Genomic DNA, 15,073 nt, shown 5'->3' on the forward strand with positions numbered 1-15,073 from the left:
CCATTGCAGACACAGGGAGAACTTGCAAACTCCACACGGGCAGTACCCAGAATTGAACCCGGGTCGCTGGAGCTGTGAGGCTGCGGTGCTAACCACTGCGCCACTGTGCCGCCACTTGGGGGGTGCTTGTACAAGGAACACAGAAAGTAACAGACAGGTCCAGCAGGCTATTAGGAAGGCAAATGGCATGTTGGCCTTTATTGAAAGGGGATTGGAGTACAGGAATAAAGAAGTCATCTTAAAATTGAACAGGTGAGACTGCAGCTGGAATACTGTGTGCACCCTCACCCACCCCGCCCACCAGCTCCTTTACCCTTTGAGGCAGGAGCAGGGCGTAGATGGTGAGGTTAGACTTTTCCTTGGCGCTTGCTGCTGGTTGGACCGACCTTGGGCACCACCAGGCCTGTCGGGTGGCATTGCCGTCACCCGACACGTCCAGTCACTGCAACGTCTCTGTGTGCCCCGCGGATCCGGAGCTGGGTTTGCAGTCCCACCTGCTGTCCGTCACCGCGACCGCTGAAATCCTCATCTGCGACTTTCCCACCTCGAGGGCTTCGATTGTTCCAACGGGCTCCGCGCTGGCTCTCTCACCTTGCGCCCTCCGTAAACAGGAGCTCATCCAAAGCCCGGGCACCCATGTCCGAACCCAGTCCCATTCACCCCGTCAGCCACTACATAAACGCAGCACAATGTCAGCTGCAGTGTCATTCCATGACCTTCCTCTTCACATGCAGGTCCAAGGGGTGCGGACACAGTTCACGGTCGAAGTGTACGAGACCCATGCACGGATAGCACTGGAGAAGGTAAGAGCTGCTGCAAAGTGAATGACCCATAATGTCGAGCAGGTTCTGCGATGTGAGCGGGAAAGAGCATGAGGGGGCGTTTGATGTGACTGGGGTCAGAGGGCATTGTGTGAGGGGGATTTATGTGCCTGGGGTTAGAGGACAGTGTGTGAGGTGGGTTTAATGTGACTGGGGTCAGAGGGCAGTGTGTGAGGGGGGTTTAATGTGACTGGGGTTAGAGGGCAGTGTGTGAGGGGGTTTAATGTGACTGGGGTTAGAGGACAGTGTGTGAGGGGGGTTTAATGTGCCTGGGGTTAGAGGACAGTGTGTGAGGGGGTTTAATGTGGGCCTGGGGTTAGAGGACAGTGTGTGAGGTGGGTTTAATGTGCCTGGGGTTAGAGGACAGTGTGTGAGGGGGGTTTAATGTGACTGGGGTTCGAGGACAGTGTGTGAGGGGGTTTAATGTGCCTGGGGGTTAGAGGACAGTGTGTGAGGGGGTTTAATGTGACTGGGGGTTAGAGGACAGTGTGTGAGGGGTTTAATGTGCCTGGGGTTAGAGCACAGTGTGTGAGGGGTTTAATGTGCCTGGGGTTAGAGGACAGTGTGTGAGGGGGTTTAATGTGACTGGGGTTTTAGAGTGACAGTGTGTGAGGGGGGTTTAATGTGACTGGGGTTAGAGGACAGTGTGTGAGGGGGGTTTAATGTGCCTGGGGTTAGAGGACAGTGTGTGAGGGGGGTTTAATATGCCTGGGGTTAGAGGACAGTGGTGTGAGGGGGTTTAATGTGACTGGGGTTAGAGGACAGTGTGTGAGGTGGGTTTAATGTGACTGGGGTTAGAGGACAGTGTGTGAGGGGGTATAATGTGACTGGAGGGTTAGAGGTCAGTGTGTGAGGGGGTTTAATGTGACTGGGGTTAGAGGACAGTGTGTGAGGGGGTTTAATGTGACTGGGGTTAGAGGTCAGTGTGTGAGGGGGTTTAATGTGACTGGGGTTAGAGGACAGTGTGTGAGGGGTTTAATGTGACTGGGGTTAGAGGACAGTGTGTGAGGGGGTTTAATGTGACTGGGGTTAGAGGACTGTGTGTGAGGGGGGGTTTAATGTGCCTGGGGTTAGAGGACTGTGTGTGAGGGGGGTTTAATGTGACTGGGGTTAGAGGACAGTGTGTGAGGGGGTTTAATGTGACTGGGGTTAGAGGACAGTGTGTGAGGGGGGGTTTAATGTGACTGGGGTTAGAGGACAGTGTGTGAGGGGGGTTTAATGTGACTGGGTTAGAGGACAGTGTGTGAGGGGGTTTAATGTGACTGGGGGGTTAGAGGTCAATGTGTGAGTGGGTTTAATGTGCCTGGGGTTAGAGGTCAGTGTGTGAGGGGGTTTAATGTGCCTGGGGTTAGAGGTCAGTGTGTGAGGGGGGTTTAATGTGCCTGGGGTTAGAGGACAGCGTGTGAGGGGGGTTTAATGTGCTGGGGTTAGAGGACAGTGTGTGAGGGGGGGTTTAATGTGACTGGGGTTAGAGGACAGTGTGTGAGGGGGTTTATGTGACTGGGGTTAGAGGACAGCCGTGTGAGGTGGGTTTTTTGTGCCTGGGGTTAGAGGTCAGTGTGTGAGGGGGTTTAATGTGACTGGGGTTAGAGGACAGTGTGTGAGGGGGTTTATTGTGCCTGGGGTTAGAGGTCAGTGTGTGAGGGGGTTTAATGTGCCTGGGGGTTAGAGGACAGTGTGTGAGGGGGTTTAATGTGCCCTGGGGTTAGAGGACAGTGTGTGAGGGGGGTTTAATGTGCCTGGGGTTAGAAGACAGTGTTGTGAGGGGGTTTAATGTGCCTGGGGTTAGAGGACTGTGTGTGAGGGGGGTTTAATGTGACTGGGGTTAGAGGACAGTGTGTGAGGGGGTTTAATGTGACTGGGGTTAGAGGACAGTGTGTGAGGGGGGTTTAATGTGCCTGGGTTAGAGGACAGTGTGTGAGGGGGTTTAATGTGACTGGGGTTAGAGGACAGTGTGTGAGGGGGGTTTAATGTGACTGGGGTTAGAGGACAGTGTGTGAGGAGGGGGGTTTAATGTGACTGGGGTTAGAGGACAGTGTGTGAGGGGGGTTTAATGTGCCTGGGTTAGAGGACTGTGTGTGAGGGGGGTTTAATGTGCCTGGGGTTAGAGGACAGTGTGTGAGGGGGGTTTAATGTGACTGGGGTTAGAGGACAGTGTGTGAGGGGGGTTTAATGTGACTGGGGGTTAGAGGACAGTGTGTGAGGAGGGGTTTAATGTGACTGGGGTTAGAGGACAGTGTGTGAGGAGGGGGGTTTAATGTGACTGGGGGGTTAGAGTTCAGGGTGTGGTGAGGTGTAGTTGGGTTAGAGGACAGTGTGTGAGGGTTTTAATGTGACTGGGGTTAGAGGACAGTGTGTGAGGGGGTTTAATGTGACTGGGGTTAGAGGACAGTGTGTGAGGGGTTTAATGTGACTGGGGTTAGAGGACAGTGTGTGACGGGTTTAATGTGCCTGGGGTTAGAGGACAGTGTGTGAGGGGGTATAATGTGACTGGGGTTAGAGGACAGTGTGTGAGGGGGTTTAATGTGACTGGGGTTAGAGGACAGTGTGTGAGGGGGGTTTAATGTGACTGGGGTTAGAGGACAGTGTGTGAGGGGGGTTTAATGTGACTGGGGTTAGAGGACAGTGTGTGAGGGGGTTTAATGTGACTGGGGTTAGAGGACAGTGTGTGAGGGGGGGTTTAATGTGACTGGGGTTAGAGGTCAGTGTGTGAGTGGGTTTAATGTGCCTGGGGTTAGAGGTCAGTGTGTGAGGGGGTTTAATGTGCCTGGGGTTAGAGGTCAGGTGTGAGGGGGTTTAATGTGCCTGGGTTAGAGGACAGCGTGTGAGGGGGGTTTAATGTGCCTGGGGTTAGAGGACAGTGTGTGAGGGGGGTTTAATGTGACTGGGGTTAGAGGACAGTGTGTGAGGGGGTTTAATGTGACTGGGGTTAGAGGACAGGTCGTGTGAGGTGGGTTTTTTTGTGCCTGGGGTTAGAGGTCAGTGTGTGAGGGGGTTTAATGTGACTGGGGTTAGAGGACAGTGTGTGAGGGGGGGTTTAATGTGCCTGGGGTTAGAGGACAGTGTTGTGAGGGGGTTTAATGTGCCTGGGGTTAGAGGACAGTGTGTGAGGGGGTTTAATGTGCCTGGGGTTAGAGGACTGTGTGTGAGGGGGGTTTAATGTGACTGGGGTTAGAGGACAGTGTGTGAGGGGGGTTTAATGTGCCTGGGGTTAGAGGACTGTGTGTGAGGGGGTTTAATGTGCCTGGGGTTAGAGGACAGTGTGTGAGGGGGGTTTAATGTGCCTGGGGTTAGAGGACAGTGTGTGAGGAGGGTTTAATGTGACTGGGGTTAGAGGACAGTGTGTGAGGGGGTTTAATGTGACTGGGGTTAGAGGACAGTGTGTGAGGAGGGGGGGTTTAATGTGCCTGGGGTTAGAGGACAGTGTGTGAGGGGTTTAATGTGACTGGGTTAGAGGACAGTGTGTGAGGGGGGTTTAATGTGACTGGGGTTAGAGGACAGTGTGTGAGGGGTTTAATGTGACTGGGGTTAGAGGACAGTGTGTGAGGGGGGTTTAATGTGACTGGGGTTAGAGGTCAGTTGTGTGAGGGGGTTTAATGTGCCTGGGGTTAGAGGTCAGTGTGTGAGGGGGTTTAATGTGCCTGGGGTTAGAGGACAGCGTAGGTGAGGGGGGTTTAATGTGCCTGGGGTTAGAGGACAGTGTGTGAGGGGGGTTAATGTGACTGGGGGTTAGAGGACAGTGTGTGAGGGGGTTTAATGTGACTGGGGTTAGAGGGACAGCGTGTGAGGTGGGTTTTTTTGTGCCTGGGGTTAGAGGTCAGTGTGTGAGGGGGTTTAATGTGACTGGGGTTAGAGGACAGTGTGTGAGGGGGTTTAATGTGCCTGGGGTTAGAGGTCAGTGTTGTGAGGGGGTTTAATGTGCCTGGGGTTAGAGGACAGTGTGTGAGGGGATTTAATGTGCCTGGGTTAGAGGACAGTGTGTGAGGGGGTTTAATGTGCCTGGGGTTAGAAGACAGTGTGTGAGGGGGGGTTTAATGTGCCTGGGGTTAGAGGACTGTGTGTGAGGGGGGTTTAATGTGACTGGGGTTAGAGGACAGTGTGTGAGGGGGTTTAATGTGACTGGGGTTAGAGGACAGTGTGTGAGGGGGGTTTAATGTGCCTGGGGTTAGAGGACAGTGTGTGAGGGGGGTTTAATGTGACTGGGGTTAGAGGACAGTGTGTGAGGGGGGTTTAATGTGACTGGGGTTAGAGGACAGTGTGTGAGGAGGGTTTAATGTGACTGGGGTTAGAGGACAGTGTGTGAGGAGGGGGGTTTAATGTGACTGGGGTTAGAGGACAGTGTGTGAGGGGGGTTTAATGTGCCTGGGGTTAGAGGACTGTGTGTGAGGGGGTTTAATGTGCCTGGGGTTAGAGGACAGTGTGTGAGGGGGGTTTAATGTGACTGGGGTTAGAGGACAGTGTGTGAGGGGGGTTTAATGTGACTGGGGTTAGAGGACAGTGTGTGAGGAGGGTTTAATGTGACTGGGGTTAGAGGACAGTGTGTGAGGAGGGGGGTTTAATGTGACTGGGGTTAGAGGACAGTGTGTGAGGGTTTTAATGTGACTGGGGTTAGAGGACAGTGTGTGAGGGGGGTTTAATGTGACTGGGGTTAGAGGACAGTGTGTGAGGGGTTTAATGTGACTGGGGTTAGAGGACAGTGTGTGACGGGTTTAATGTGCCTGGGGTTAGAGGACAGTGTGTGAGGGGGTATAATGTGACTGGGGTTAGAGGACAGTGTGTGAGGGGGTTTAATGTGACTGGGGTTAGAGGACAGTGTGTGAGGGGGGTTTAATGTGACTGGGGTTAGAGGACAGTGTGTGAGGGGGGTTTAATGTGACTGGGGTTAGAGGACAGTGTGTGAGGGGGTTTAATGTGACTGGGGTTAGAGGACAGTGTGTGAGGGGGGTTTAATGTGACTGGGGTTAGAGGTCAGTGTGTGAGTGGGTTTAATGTGCCTGGGGTTAGAGGTCAGTGTGTGAGGGGGTTTAATGTGCCTGGGGTTAGAGGTCAGTGTGTGAGGGGGTTTAATGTGCCTGGGGTTAGAGGACAGCGTGTGAGGGGGGTTTAATGTGCCTGGGGTTAGAGGACAGTGTGTGAGGGGGGTTTAATGTGACTGGGGTTAGAGGACAGTGTGTGAGGGGGTTTAATGTGACTGGGGTTAGAGGACAGCGTGTGAGGTGGGTTTTTTTGTGCCTGGGGTTAGAGGTCAGTGTGTGAGGGGGTTTAATGTGACTGGGGTTAGAGGACAGTGTGTGAGGGGGGTTTAATGTGCCTGGGGTTAGAGGACAGTGTGTGAGGGGGTTTAATGTGCCTGGGGTTAGAGGACAGTGTGTGAGGGGGTTTAATGTGCCTGGGGTTAGAGGACTGTGTGTGAGGGGGGTTTAATGTGACTGGGGTTAGAGGACAGTGTGTGAGGGGGGTTTAATGTGCCTGGGGTTAGAGGACTGTGTGTGAGGGGGTTTAATGTGCCTGGGGTTAGAGGACAGTGTGTGAGGGGGGTTTAATGTGCCTGGGGTTAGAGGACAGTGTGTGAGGAGGGTTTAATGTGACTGGGGTTAGAGGACAGTGTGTGAGGGGGTTTAATGTGACTGGGGTTAGAGGACAGTGTGTGAGGAGGGGGGTTTAATGTGCCTGGGGTTAGAGGACAGTGTGTGAGGGGTTTAATGTGACTGGGGTTAGAGGACAGTGTGTGAGGGGGGTTTAATGTGACTGGGGTTAGAGGACAGTGTGTGAGGGGTTTAATGTGACTGGGGTTAGAGGACAGTGTGTGAGGGGGTTTAATGTGCCTGGGGTTAGAGGACAGTGTGTGAGGGGGTTTAATGTGCCTGGGGTTAGAGGACAGTGTGTGAGGGGGTATAATGTGACTGGGGTTAGAGGACTGTGTGTGAGGGGGGTTTAATGTGACTGGGGTTAGAGGACAGTGTGCGAGAGGGGGTTTAATGTGACTGGGGTTAGAGGACAGTGTGTGAGGGGGGTTTAATGTGACTGGGGTTAGAGGACAGTGTGTGAGGGGGTTTAATGTGACTGGGGTTAGAGGGCAGTGTGTGAGAGGGGTTTAACATGACTAGGGTCAGTGCACAGGGGGTGTTTGTTCCAGAGTGACGGCCTCTGAACCCCTGCCCTGACTTTGGGATTAATATCTCCGCCTTGTACCTCCGTCTTTCTCTCGGGTACAGGGCGATCATGAGGAGTTTAACCAGTGTCAGGCACAGCTGAAGTCACTCTACGCTGACAGCCTGCCCGGGAATGTGGGAGAGTTCACTGCCTATCGAATCCTGTACTACATCTTCACCCAGAACTCTGGAGGTATGGTCTCTGGCCCCAAAAACCCCTCCGCGTCCTCCCACAGCCAACCCTCGCTGTCGGACTGTTAGCTCCGTCTGTCTCGCTGACGTCTGCTGTTCTCTTTCCACCTCTCTCACAGATATCACCACGGAGCTGGCCTTCCTGAGCCAGGAGCTGAAAGATGAGCCCTGCATGGCCCACGCTCTGGCCCTGCGTGCGGCCTGGGCTCTCTCCAACTATCACCGCTTCTTCCGCCTCTACAAGCTGGCTCCCCGCATGTCAGCCTACCTCATGGACAAGTTTGTGGAGCGGGAGCGCAAACGGGCTCTCAAGGCCATGTTAAAAACGTACGTCCTGGTGGGAGGGGAGAGAGGAGTCTGCCTGTGGGGAGGGGCTGAGCAGAGCAGATTCCGGGTACAGGGGGAGCAGGAGAGGAGATTCTGGGTGCAGGGGGAGAGGAGACCACGTGTACAGGGGGAGGGGCTGAGCAGAGGAGACTCCGGGTACAGGGGGAGCAGGAGAGGAGACCCTATGTACAGGGGCAGGGGCTGAGTAGACTCCGGGTACAGGGGGAGGGGGAGAGGCGACCCTGGGTACAGGGGGAGCAGGAGAGGCAACCCTGGGTACAGGGGGAGGGGGAGAGGAGTCCCTGGGTACAGGGGGAGGGGGAGAGGAGTCCCTGGGTGCAGGGGGAGCGGGAGAGGAGTCCCTGGGTGCAGGGGGAGCGGGAGAGGAGTCCCTGGGTGCAGGGGGAGCGGGAGAGGAGTCCCTGGGTGCAGGGGGAGCGGGAGAGGAGTCCCTGGGTGCAGGGGGAGCGGGAGAGGAGTCCCTGGGTGCAGGGGGAGCGGGAGAGGAGTCCCTGGGTGCAGGGGGAGCGGGAGAGGAGTCCCTGGGTGCAGGGGGAGCGGGAGAGGAGTCCCTGGGTGCAGGGGGAGCGGGAGAGGAGTCCCTGGGTGCAGGGGGAGCGGGAGAGGAGTCCCTGGGTGCAGGGGGAGCGGGAGAGGAGTCCCTGGGTGCAGGGGGAGCGGGAGAGGAGTCCCTGGGTGCAGGGGGAGCGGGAGAGGAGTCCCTGGGTGCAGGGGGAGCGGGAGAGGAGTCCCTGGGTGCAGGGGGAGCGGGAGAGGAGTCCCTGGGTGCAGGGGGAGCGGGAGAGGAGTCCCTGGGTGCAGGGGGAGCGGGAGAGGAGTCCCTGGGTACAGGGGGAGCGGGAGAGGCGACCCTGGTTGCAGGGGGAGCGGGAGGGGCGACCCTGGGTGCAGGGGGAGGGGGAGGGGCGACCCTGGTTACAGGGGGAGCGGGAGAGGCGACCCTGGTTACAGGGGGAGCGGGAGAGGCGACCCTGGGTACAGGGGGAGCGGAGGGGGAGCGGGAGTGGAGACCCTGGGTACAGGGGGAGGGGCTGAGCAGAGCAGTCTCCGGGTACAGGGGGAGCAGTGAAAGGAGACCCCTGGTACGGGTGGGGGAGGGGGAGAGGAGACCCTGGGTACAGGGGGAGGGGGAGAGGAGACCCTGGGTACAGGAGGAGGGGGAGAGGCGACCCTGGGTACAGGGGGAGGGGCTGAGCAGAGTAGTCTCCGGGTACAGGGGGAACAGGAGAGGAGACCCCAGGTACGGGGGGAGGGGGAGAGGAGACCCTGGGTACAGGGGGAGGGGCTGAGCAGAGCAGTCTCCGGGTACAGGGGGAGCAGTGAAAGGAGACCCCTGGTACGGGTGGGGGAGGGGGAGAGGAGACCCTGGGTACAGGGGATGGGGCTGAGCAGTCTACGGGTACAAGGGGAGGGGGAGAGGTGACTCGTGGGGGAGAGGAGACTCCCGGGGGCGGGGAGTGGGGGAGAGGAGACCCCGGGTATGGGGGGAGAGGAGACTCGTGGGGGTGGGGGAGAGGGAACCCCAGTTTATTGAGTGACAGAGCAGTTCTCTAGCCTCAGCAGCCCGGCCAGTGACAGTTACCCACCCGTTTCCCTGTGCCGGACCTTTTCCCGGTAAGTATCCTGAGCTTGTGGGTGAACAGAGCAGGGACGCGGGGGAGCCGCCGGAGCCACTGGTTTTGCCTGAGAGGGAGAGAGGCCGCGGGCTGTGCTACTGATCCCACCGTCGGAGGGGAGGGGAGGGGGGGGGGTGCGTGGAACACAGTTCCTCCGTGCGGACGTGAGACCCACGCCCGTCCCGGGTGGCGAGGGAACCCGGGCTCACTCCTGCCCGCTGAGCCGCGTGCGATCTTCCTGGACCAGACTGGAGAGATTTCACCAGGCTTCCCTTTGCGGCCGCTTCCTCCTCCTCCTCCTCCTCCTCCTCCTCTCCCGGGCACTATCCCGTACCTGCCCTGCTGGCCTTGCGGTATCAGAGGAGTGGACAGTGACTCCCCAGAGCTTGTCTGCCAGCGCTGCGACCGTGTGTGTCAGCCAGTGTGCTGTGTCCAGTCCGAGGTTGGGTGGGAGGTGAGAACAGCGGCGGAGGTTTTATGGCCCCACCATCCTCCTTTTTATTTTATTTTTTCACGGCGATTTTGTTGAATCCTTGCGTGTGTTATTGTTGTCTCTCGCTAACCTGTTCTTTTGCTCGCCTCTCTTTTTTTCCCCCTCTCTCTCTCTCTCTCTCTCTCATTCTCTCTCTCCCGCCCTCTAGTTACCGGCCAGCGTTACCCGTCTCCTATGTACAGTCCGAACTGGCCTTCGATAGTGAGGAGGAGTGTCAAGTCTTCCTGGGCTCACTGGCCCTCACCTACCTAGGATGCGATAGCAGCAAGATCGACTGCAAGCAGAGTGCCTTGCAGCTGCAGACTTTCTGACCGCGCCCCCTCCCCCCAACTGCTCTTGCCCCCCTCCCCTCCCCGCCCCTCGCCAGTCTCCACTGCGGCAGAAATGAAAGTGGGGGGGGGGGGAGCTCGAGTTGTGTATGTGCGTGCTTCAATGTTGGGGTGGTGGGGGGGTGGGCGGTGAGGCTGGCCAGACGCGTTCACTGTCCCCAGCTGGCGAGTAACCGAGTCATTCCGACATGTGGGTGTGAGGGATATTTCCTGTGTTAAAACGACGTTTTTTTTTAGGTTTGCCGGGGAGGGGACACGTTTCTCATTTATTTTTTCCTTTTTGAAACCTCGCTCTGTCCTTTCCCCTCCCCAGTGCGTTGCAGGAGAACAAACCCCACCCACCCTGCCCCCCCAGGTTTCGCCGACATCCCGAGGTCCGATGAAGCCTCTGCAAAATTCCCCCCCCCTTCACCCGCGGAAGAGCCTCCCGTCCTCTTCCCATTCTACCCCCCCCAAAAAAAACTCGGCCATCCGACCACCGCAATCCAGAGGACAGGTGCCTTCTGGAGATTGGCCGCAGAATTTCATCACTCTGGGAATTTGCCAAGTTTCGAGAAATTGCTGCCAAATCCTTGAATGTAAACTGTTTAACCAAACTTATTTTGTGTTTGTGTGTGTACATATATATATATATATAAAAGATGTGTATTTAAGGAACTTTGCATTAACTTTAAGAATTTGTACAGACATCGACAGTGAGACGAGTTATATTTTTTCCCCTCTCCGTCTCCCTGCTCCCCACACCCCATTTCCCCCTCCCCAACCCCTCACCCGGAATTCCCTCCCCGAACCCCTGTAGCAGTCGAGTCTGATTTGTAAAGTTTTCTGTGAATATATTTTTGTACCTGTCTGCAATGAGATGCTAACAATGTTTCAGTTTCTCTCTCTCTCTCTCTCTCTCTTCCCCCCCCACCCCCCCCCCCTTCTCTCCCCCCAATCCCTCTCTCGTTCCCCCCCCTCTCCGGCCAGCTTGAGGGAGCGATGGAATGACGAGTTAAAAAGGCAGAATTGAGCGGGGGAAGAAAAGAAAAAGAGAAAGCACAGGGCAGTGCCCGTTAACAGACTCCTCTCCGATCTCGAGCCTCAAGTGACGGACTTTGTGTTTATATATCTCCCTGCCGAGGGAATGAAGTAATGGTTTTTTTTTTGTATGTGTGTGTTTATATCTATATATATATATATATATATATTCATATATATAAAAGAAGAGAAGTTATTTGAAACGAAAGGAGAGAGTTCGCAGAACAGAGGAGAAAGAAAGACTCATGTTTTCTTGGCGGCTGCGTTGATGTTGAGCGGGGGGAGCCGCAGCCCGCTGAAGATTTAGCTGGTTGTGGCCGGAGGTGCCTTTCTCCCAGCGCGCCGCTCCGTTCAGCTCCGCTTTCCTCCCCGCCCTCGGCTGGTCTGTATTCGTGGGGACAGCGTCCTTGTTTGCTAGCCTTGTTTTCCTTTGCAGGTGGAATCGTGTCTCAGGCACCCGGAGTCTGCTCAAGTCTTCGCAATTTTAACATGTGTGTTTTCTCTTTTCTCCCCCATCCCCCCCCCCTCCCTCCCTCCCCACACCCCTGCCCCATCCCCTCCCGCACCCTTCCTCCCCAATCCCCCTCCCCCCAGCTGATGTAATCTTACCCCCCCTCCCCCCCCGCCCATCCTCCTCCTTCTCCCACCACCCTCCCTTCCCCTTCCCGCTGCACCCTTGCGACTGTTTTTGCGTTTGTTTTTCACCACTTCAGCTTTTTACAGACAGAATAATGTTCTTTTGAGTTCTTGTCGCCACTGTTTAAAATAAAGTCTTCGAACAGATTCTGCTATTGACGCTTCTAGGCTCCCTCAATGGGCCCTTGTATCTAACTCCCGTTTTTTTTTTTTCCTTTTTAGTGTAGAGCGAGCTTTACTCTGTATCTAACCCCTGTGCTGTACCTGTGCTGGGAGTGTTTGATGGGGACAGTGTAGAAGGAGATTTACTCTGTATCTAACCCCGTTTTGTTTTGTTTTTTCTTTTTCTTTAACCCTGTACAGTACCTGTCCTGGGAGTGTTTGATGGGGACAGTGTAGATTGAGCTTTACTCTGTATGTAACCCCCGTTTTTTTTTCTTCTTTATTCCCCCGTACTGTACCTGTCCTGGGAGTGTTTGATGGGGACAGTGTAGAGAGAGCTTTACTCTGTATCTAACCCCCGTACTGTACCTGTCCTGGGAGTGTTTGATGGGGACAGTGTAGAGAGAGCTTTACTCTGTATCTAACTCCGTGCTGTACCTGTCCTGGGTGTGTTTGATGGGGACAGTGTAGAGGGAGATTTACTCTGTATCTAACCCCCGTGCTGTGCCTGTCCTGGGAGTGTTTCATGGGGACAGTGTAGAGAGAGCTTTACTCTGTATCTAACCCCCGTGCTGTACCTGTCCTGGGAGTGTTTGATGGGGACAGTGTAGAGAGAGATTTACTCTGTATCTAACCTCCGTGCTGTGCCTGTCCTGGGAGTGTTTGATGGGGACAGTGAAGGAGAGAGAACTCAGTGACCGCAAGCTTGGATTGCAGTCGGTATATTTAGTCATCGGCTGGCGAGCAGGTAACAAATTCACCTCGCGACGCAATGAAATTGACAGAAGGTTTTCTTTGCGAAGGGAATCAGAACAGAGTTTCAGCCTGGTCAGGACATAAGCAGGAAGCTTTGAAAAGTGCGCCAGTTACCAGCATCCGCCTGGGTGTGTAGGGGGTTGTGGGTGGGGTGCCAGTGAGGCTCGGCGGAGTGCCCAGTCACCCGTCTGCCTTACGGGCATGTGACTTGACGATGGTGATGACCCCGGCGGTGGGCACCACAGTGCCCCTGCTCACTGAGCGGTGCGAAAGTCTGCAGGGCGAGGTAGCGGGCCCGCAGCGAGTCCAGCTCGCCCTTCATGTTGGAGTTCTCTCGGGCCAGCCCGTCCACCTCGGCCGCCAGGGCTGTCCGCTGCTCCTCCAGTCGCTCACGCTGCGACAGCCGTTTCTCCCGGCAGCTGGCCGCGTATCCCCGGTTCTTCAGCGTCCTACGCCGCTGCTTCAGGCGTGCCACCTCCTCCTTGGACAGGCCCCGCAGGTGCTGGTTCAGTTCCCGAACCGTCATTTGGATCAGCTCCTCGTCGCTGAGGCCACAGCTTCCTGACTCCTTCTTCGCCTGAGAGGAAAACGAGCAGACGTTAGTCAGTGCCTGCATCATCCTGAGATTGGACCCAGACAATGGAGAGAATTTAATGTCTCCCCATAACCCTGTCAATCCCGAAATATATCCACTCTCTCCCCACAGGCCTGCATGAATCCCCAAATATATCCTCGTTCCTACAGACCTGTATCGATCCCCAAATATATCCTTGTTCCTACAAACCTGTATCGATCCCCAAATATATCCTCGTTCCTACAGACCTGTATCGATCCCCAAATATATCCTTGTTCCTACAGAACTGTATCGATCCCCAAATATATCCTCGTTCCTACAGAACTGTATCGATCCCCAAATATATCCTCATTCCTACAAACCTGTATCGATCCCCAAATATATCCTCGTTCCTACAGACCTGTATCGATCCCCAAATATATCCTCGTTCCTACAGAACTGTATCGATCCCCAAATATATCCTCGTTCCAACAGAACTGTATCGATCCCCAAATATATCCTCGTTCCTACAGACCTGTATCGATCCCCAAATATATCCTCGTTCCTACAGACCTGTATCGATCCCCAAATATATCCTCGTTCCGACAGAACTGTATCGATCCCCAAATATATCCTCGTTCCTACAGAACTGTATCGATCCCCAAATATATCCTCGTTCCTACAGAACTGTATCGATCCCCAAATATATCCTCGTTCCTACAGAACTGTATCGATCCCCAAATATATCCTCGTTCCTACAGACCTGTATCGATCCCCAAATATATCCTCGTTCCGACAGAACTGTATCGATCCCCAAATATATCCTCGTTCCTACAGAACTGTATCGATCCCCAAATATATCCTCGTTCCTACAGAACTGTATCGATCCCCAAATATATCCTCGTTCCTACAGACCTGTATCGATCCCCAAATATATCCTCGTTCCTACAGACCTGTATCGATCCCCAAATATATCCTCGTTCCTACAGAACTGTATCGATCCCCAAATATATCCTCGTTCCTACAGAACTGTATCGATCCCCAAATATATCCTCGTTCCCACAGAACTGTATCGATCCACAAATATATCCTCGTTCCAACAGACCTGTATCGATCCCCAAATATATCCTCGTTCCCACAGACCTGTATCGATCCCCAAATATATCCTCGTTCCCACAGAACTGTATCGATCCCCAAATATATCCTCGTTCCCACAGAACTGTATCGATCCCCAAATATATCCTCGTTCCCACAGAACTGTATCGATCCCCAAATATATCCTCGTTCCCACAGACCTGTATCGATCCCCAAATATATCCTCGTTCCCACAGACCTGTATCGATCCCCAAATATATCCTCGTTCCCACAGAACTGTATCGATCCCCAAATATATCCTCGTTCCTACAGACCTGTATCGATCCCCAAATATATCCTCGTTCCTACAGAACTGTATCGATCCCCAAATATATCCTCGTTCCCACAGAACTGTATCGATCCCCAAATATATCCTCGTTCCCACAGACCTGTATCGATCCCCAAATATATCCTCGTTCCTACAGAACTGTATCGATCCCCAAATATAGCCTCGTTCCTACAGAACTGTATCGATCCCCAAATATATCCTCGTTCCCACAGACCTGTATCGATCCCCAAATATATCCTCGTTCCCACAGACCTGTATCGATCCCCAAATATATCCTCGTTCCCACAGACCTGTATCGATCCCCAAATATATCCTCGTTCCCACAGACCTGTATCGATCCCCAAATATATCCCCGTTCCCACAGACCTGTATCGATCCCCAAATATATCCTCGTTCCTACAGACCTGTATCTATCCCCAAATATATCCTCGTTCCTACAGAACTGTATCGATCCCCAAATATATCCTCGTTCCTACAGAACTGTATCGATCCCCAAATATATCCACGTTCCGACAGACCTGTCGATCCCCAAATATATCCTCGTTCCTACAGACCTGTATCTATCCCCAAAT

General features: G+C 54.3%; 1 protein-coding gene and 1 pseudogene across 1 annotated transcript; one reads left to right on the forward strand and one right to left on the reverse strand.

Moving 5' to 3' along the window:
- The first annotated feature begins 338 nt into the window (after positions 1-338).
- leng8 (leukocyte receptor cluster (LRC) member 8) lies at positions 339-11,762 on the forward strand. The gene is made up of 4 exons (XM_068026162.1): positions 339-803; positions 7,037-7,166; positions 7,285-7,492; positions 9,771-11,762. Exons 1-4 carry the CDS (start codon positions 339-341, stop codon positions 9,931-9,933), a joined length of 966 nt encoding a protein of 321 aa, XP_067882263.1. The 3' UTR covers positions 9,934-11,762.
- Positions 11,763-12,475: 713 nt separating this feature from the next.
- LOC137361275 (transcription factor MafK-like) overlaps positions 12,476-15,073 on the reverse strand; it is a 91,456-nt pseudogene continuing 88,858 nt past the window's right edge.

Source organism: Heterodontus francisci, unplaced genomic scaffold, assembly GCF_036365525.1.
Source record: "Heterodontus francisci isolate sHetFra1 unplaced genomic scaffold, sHetFra1.hap1 HAP1_SCAFFOLD_1042, whole genome shotgun sequence".
NCBI classification, from domain to species: domain Eukaryota; kingdom Metazoa; phylum Chordata; class Chondrichthyes; order Heterodontiformes; family Heterodontidae; genus Heterodontus; species Heterodontus francisci.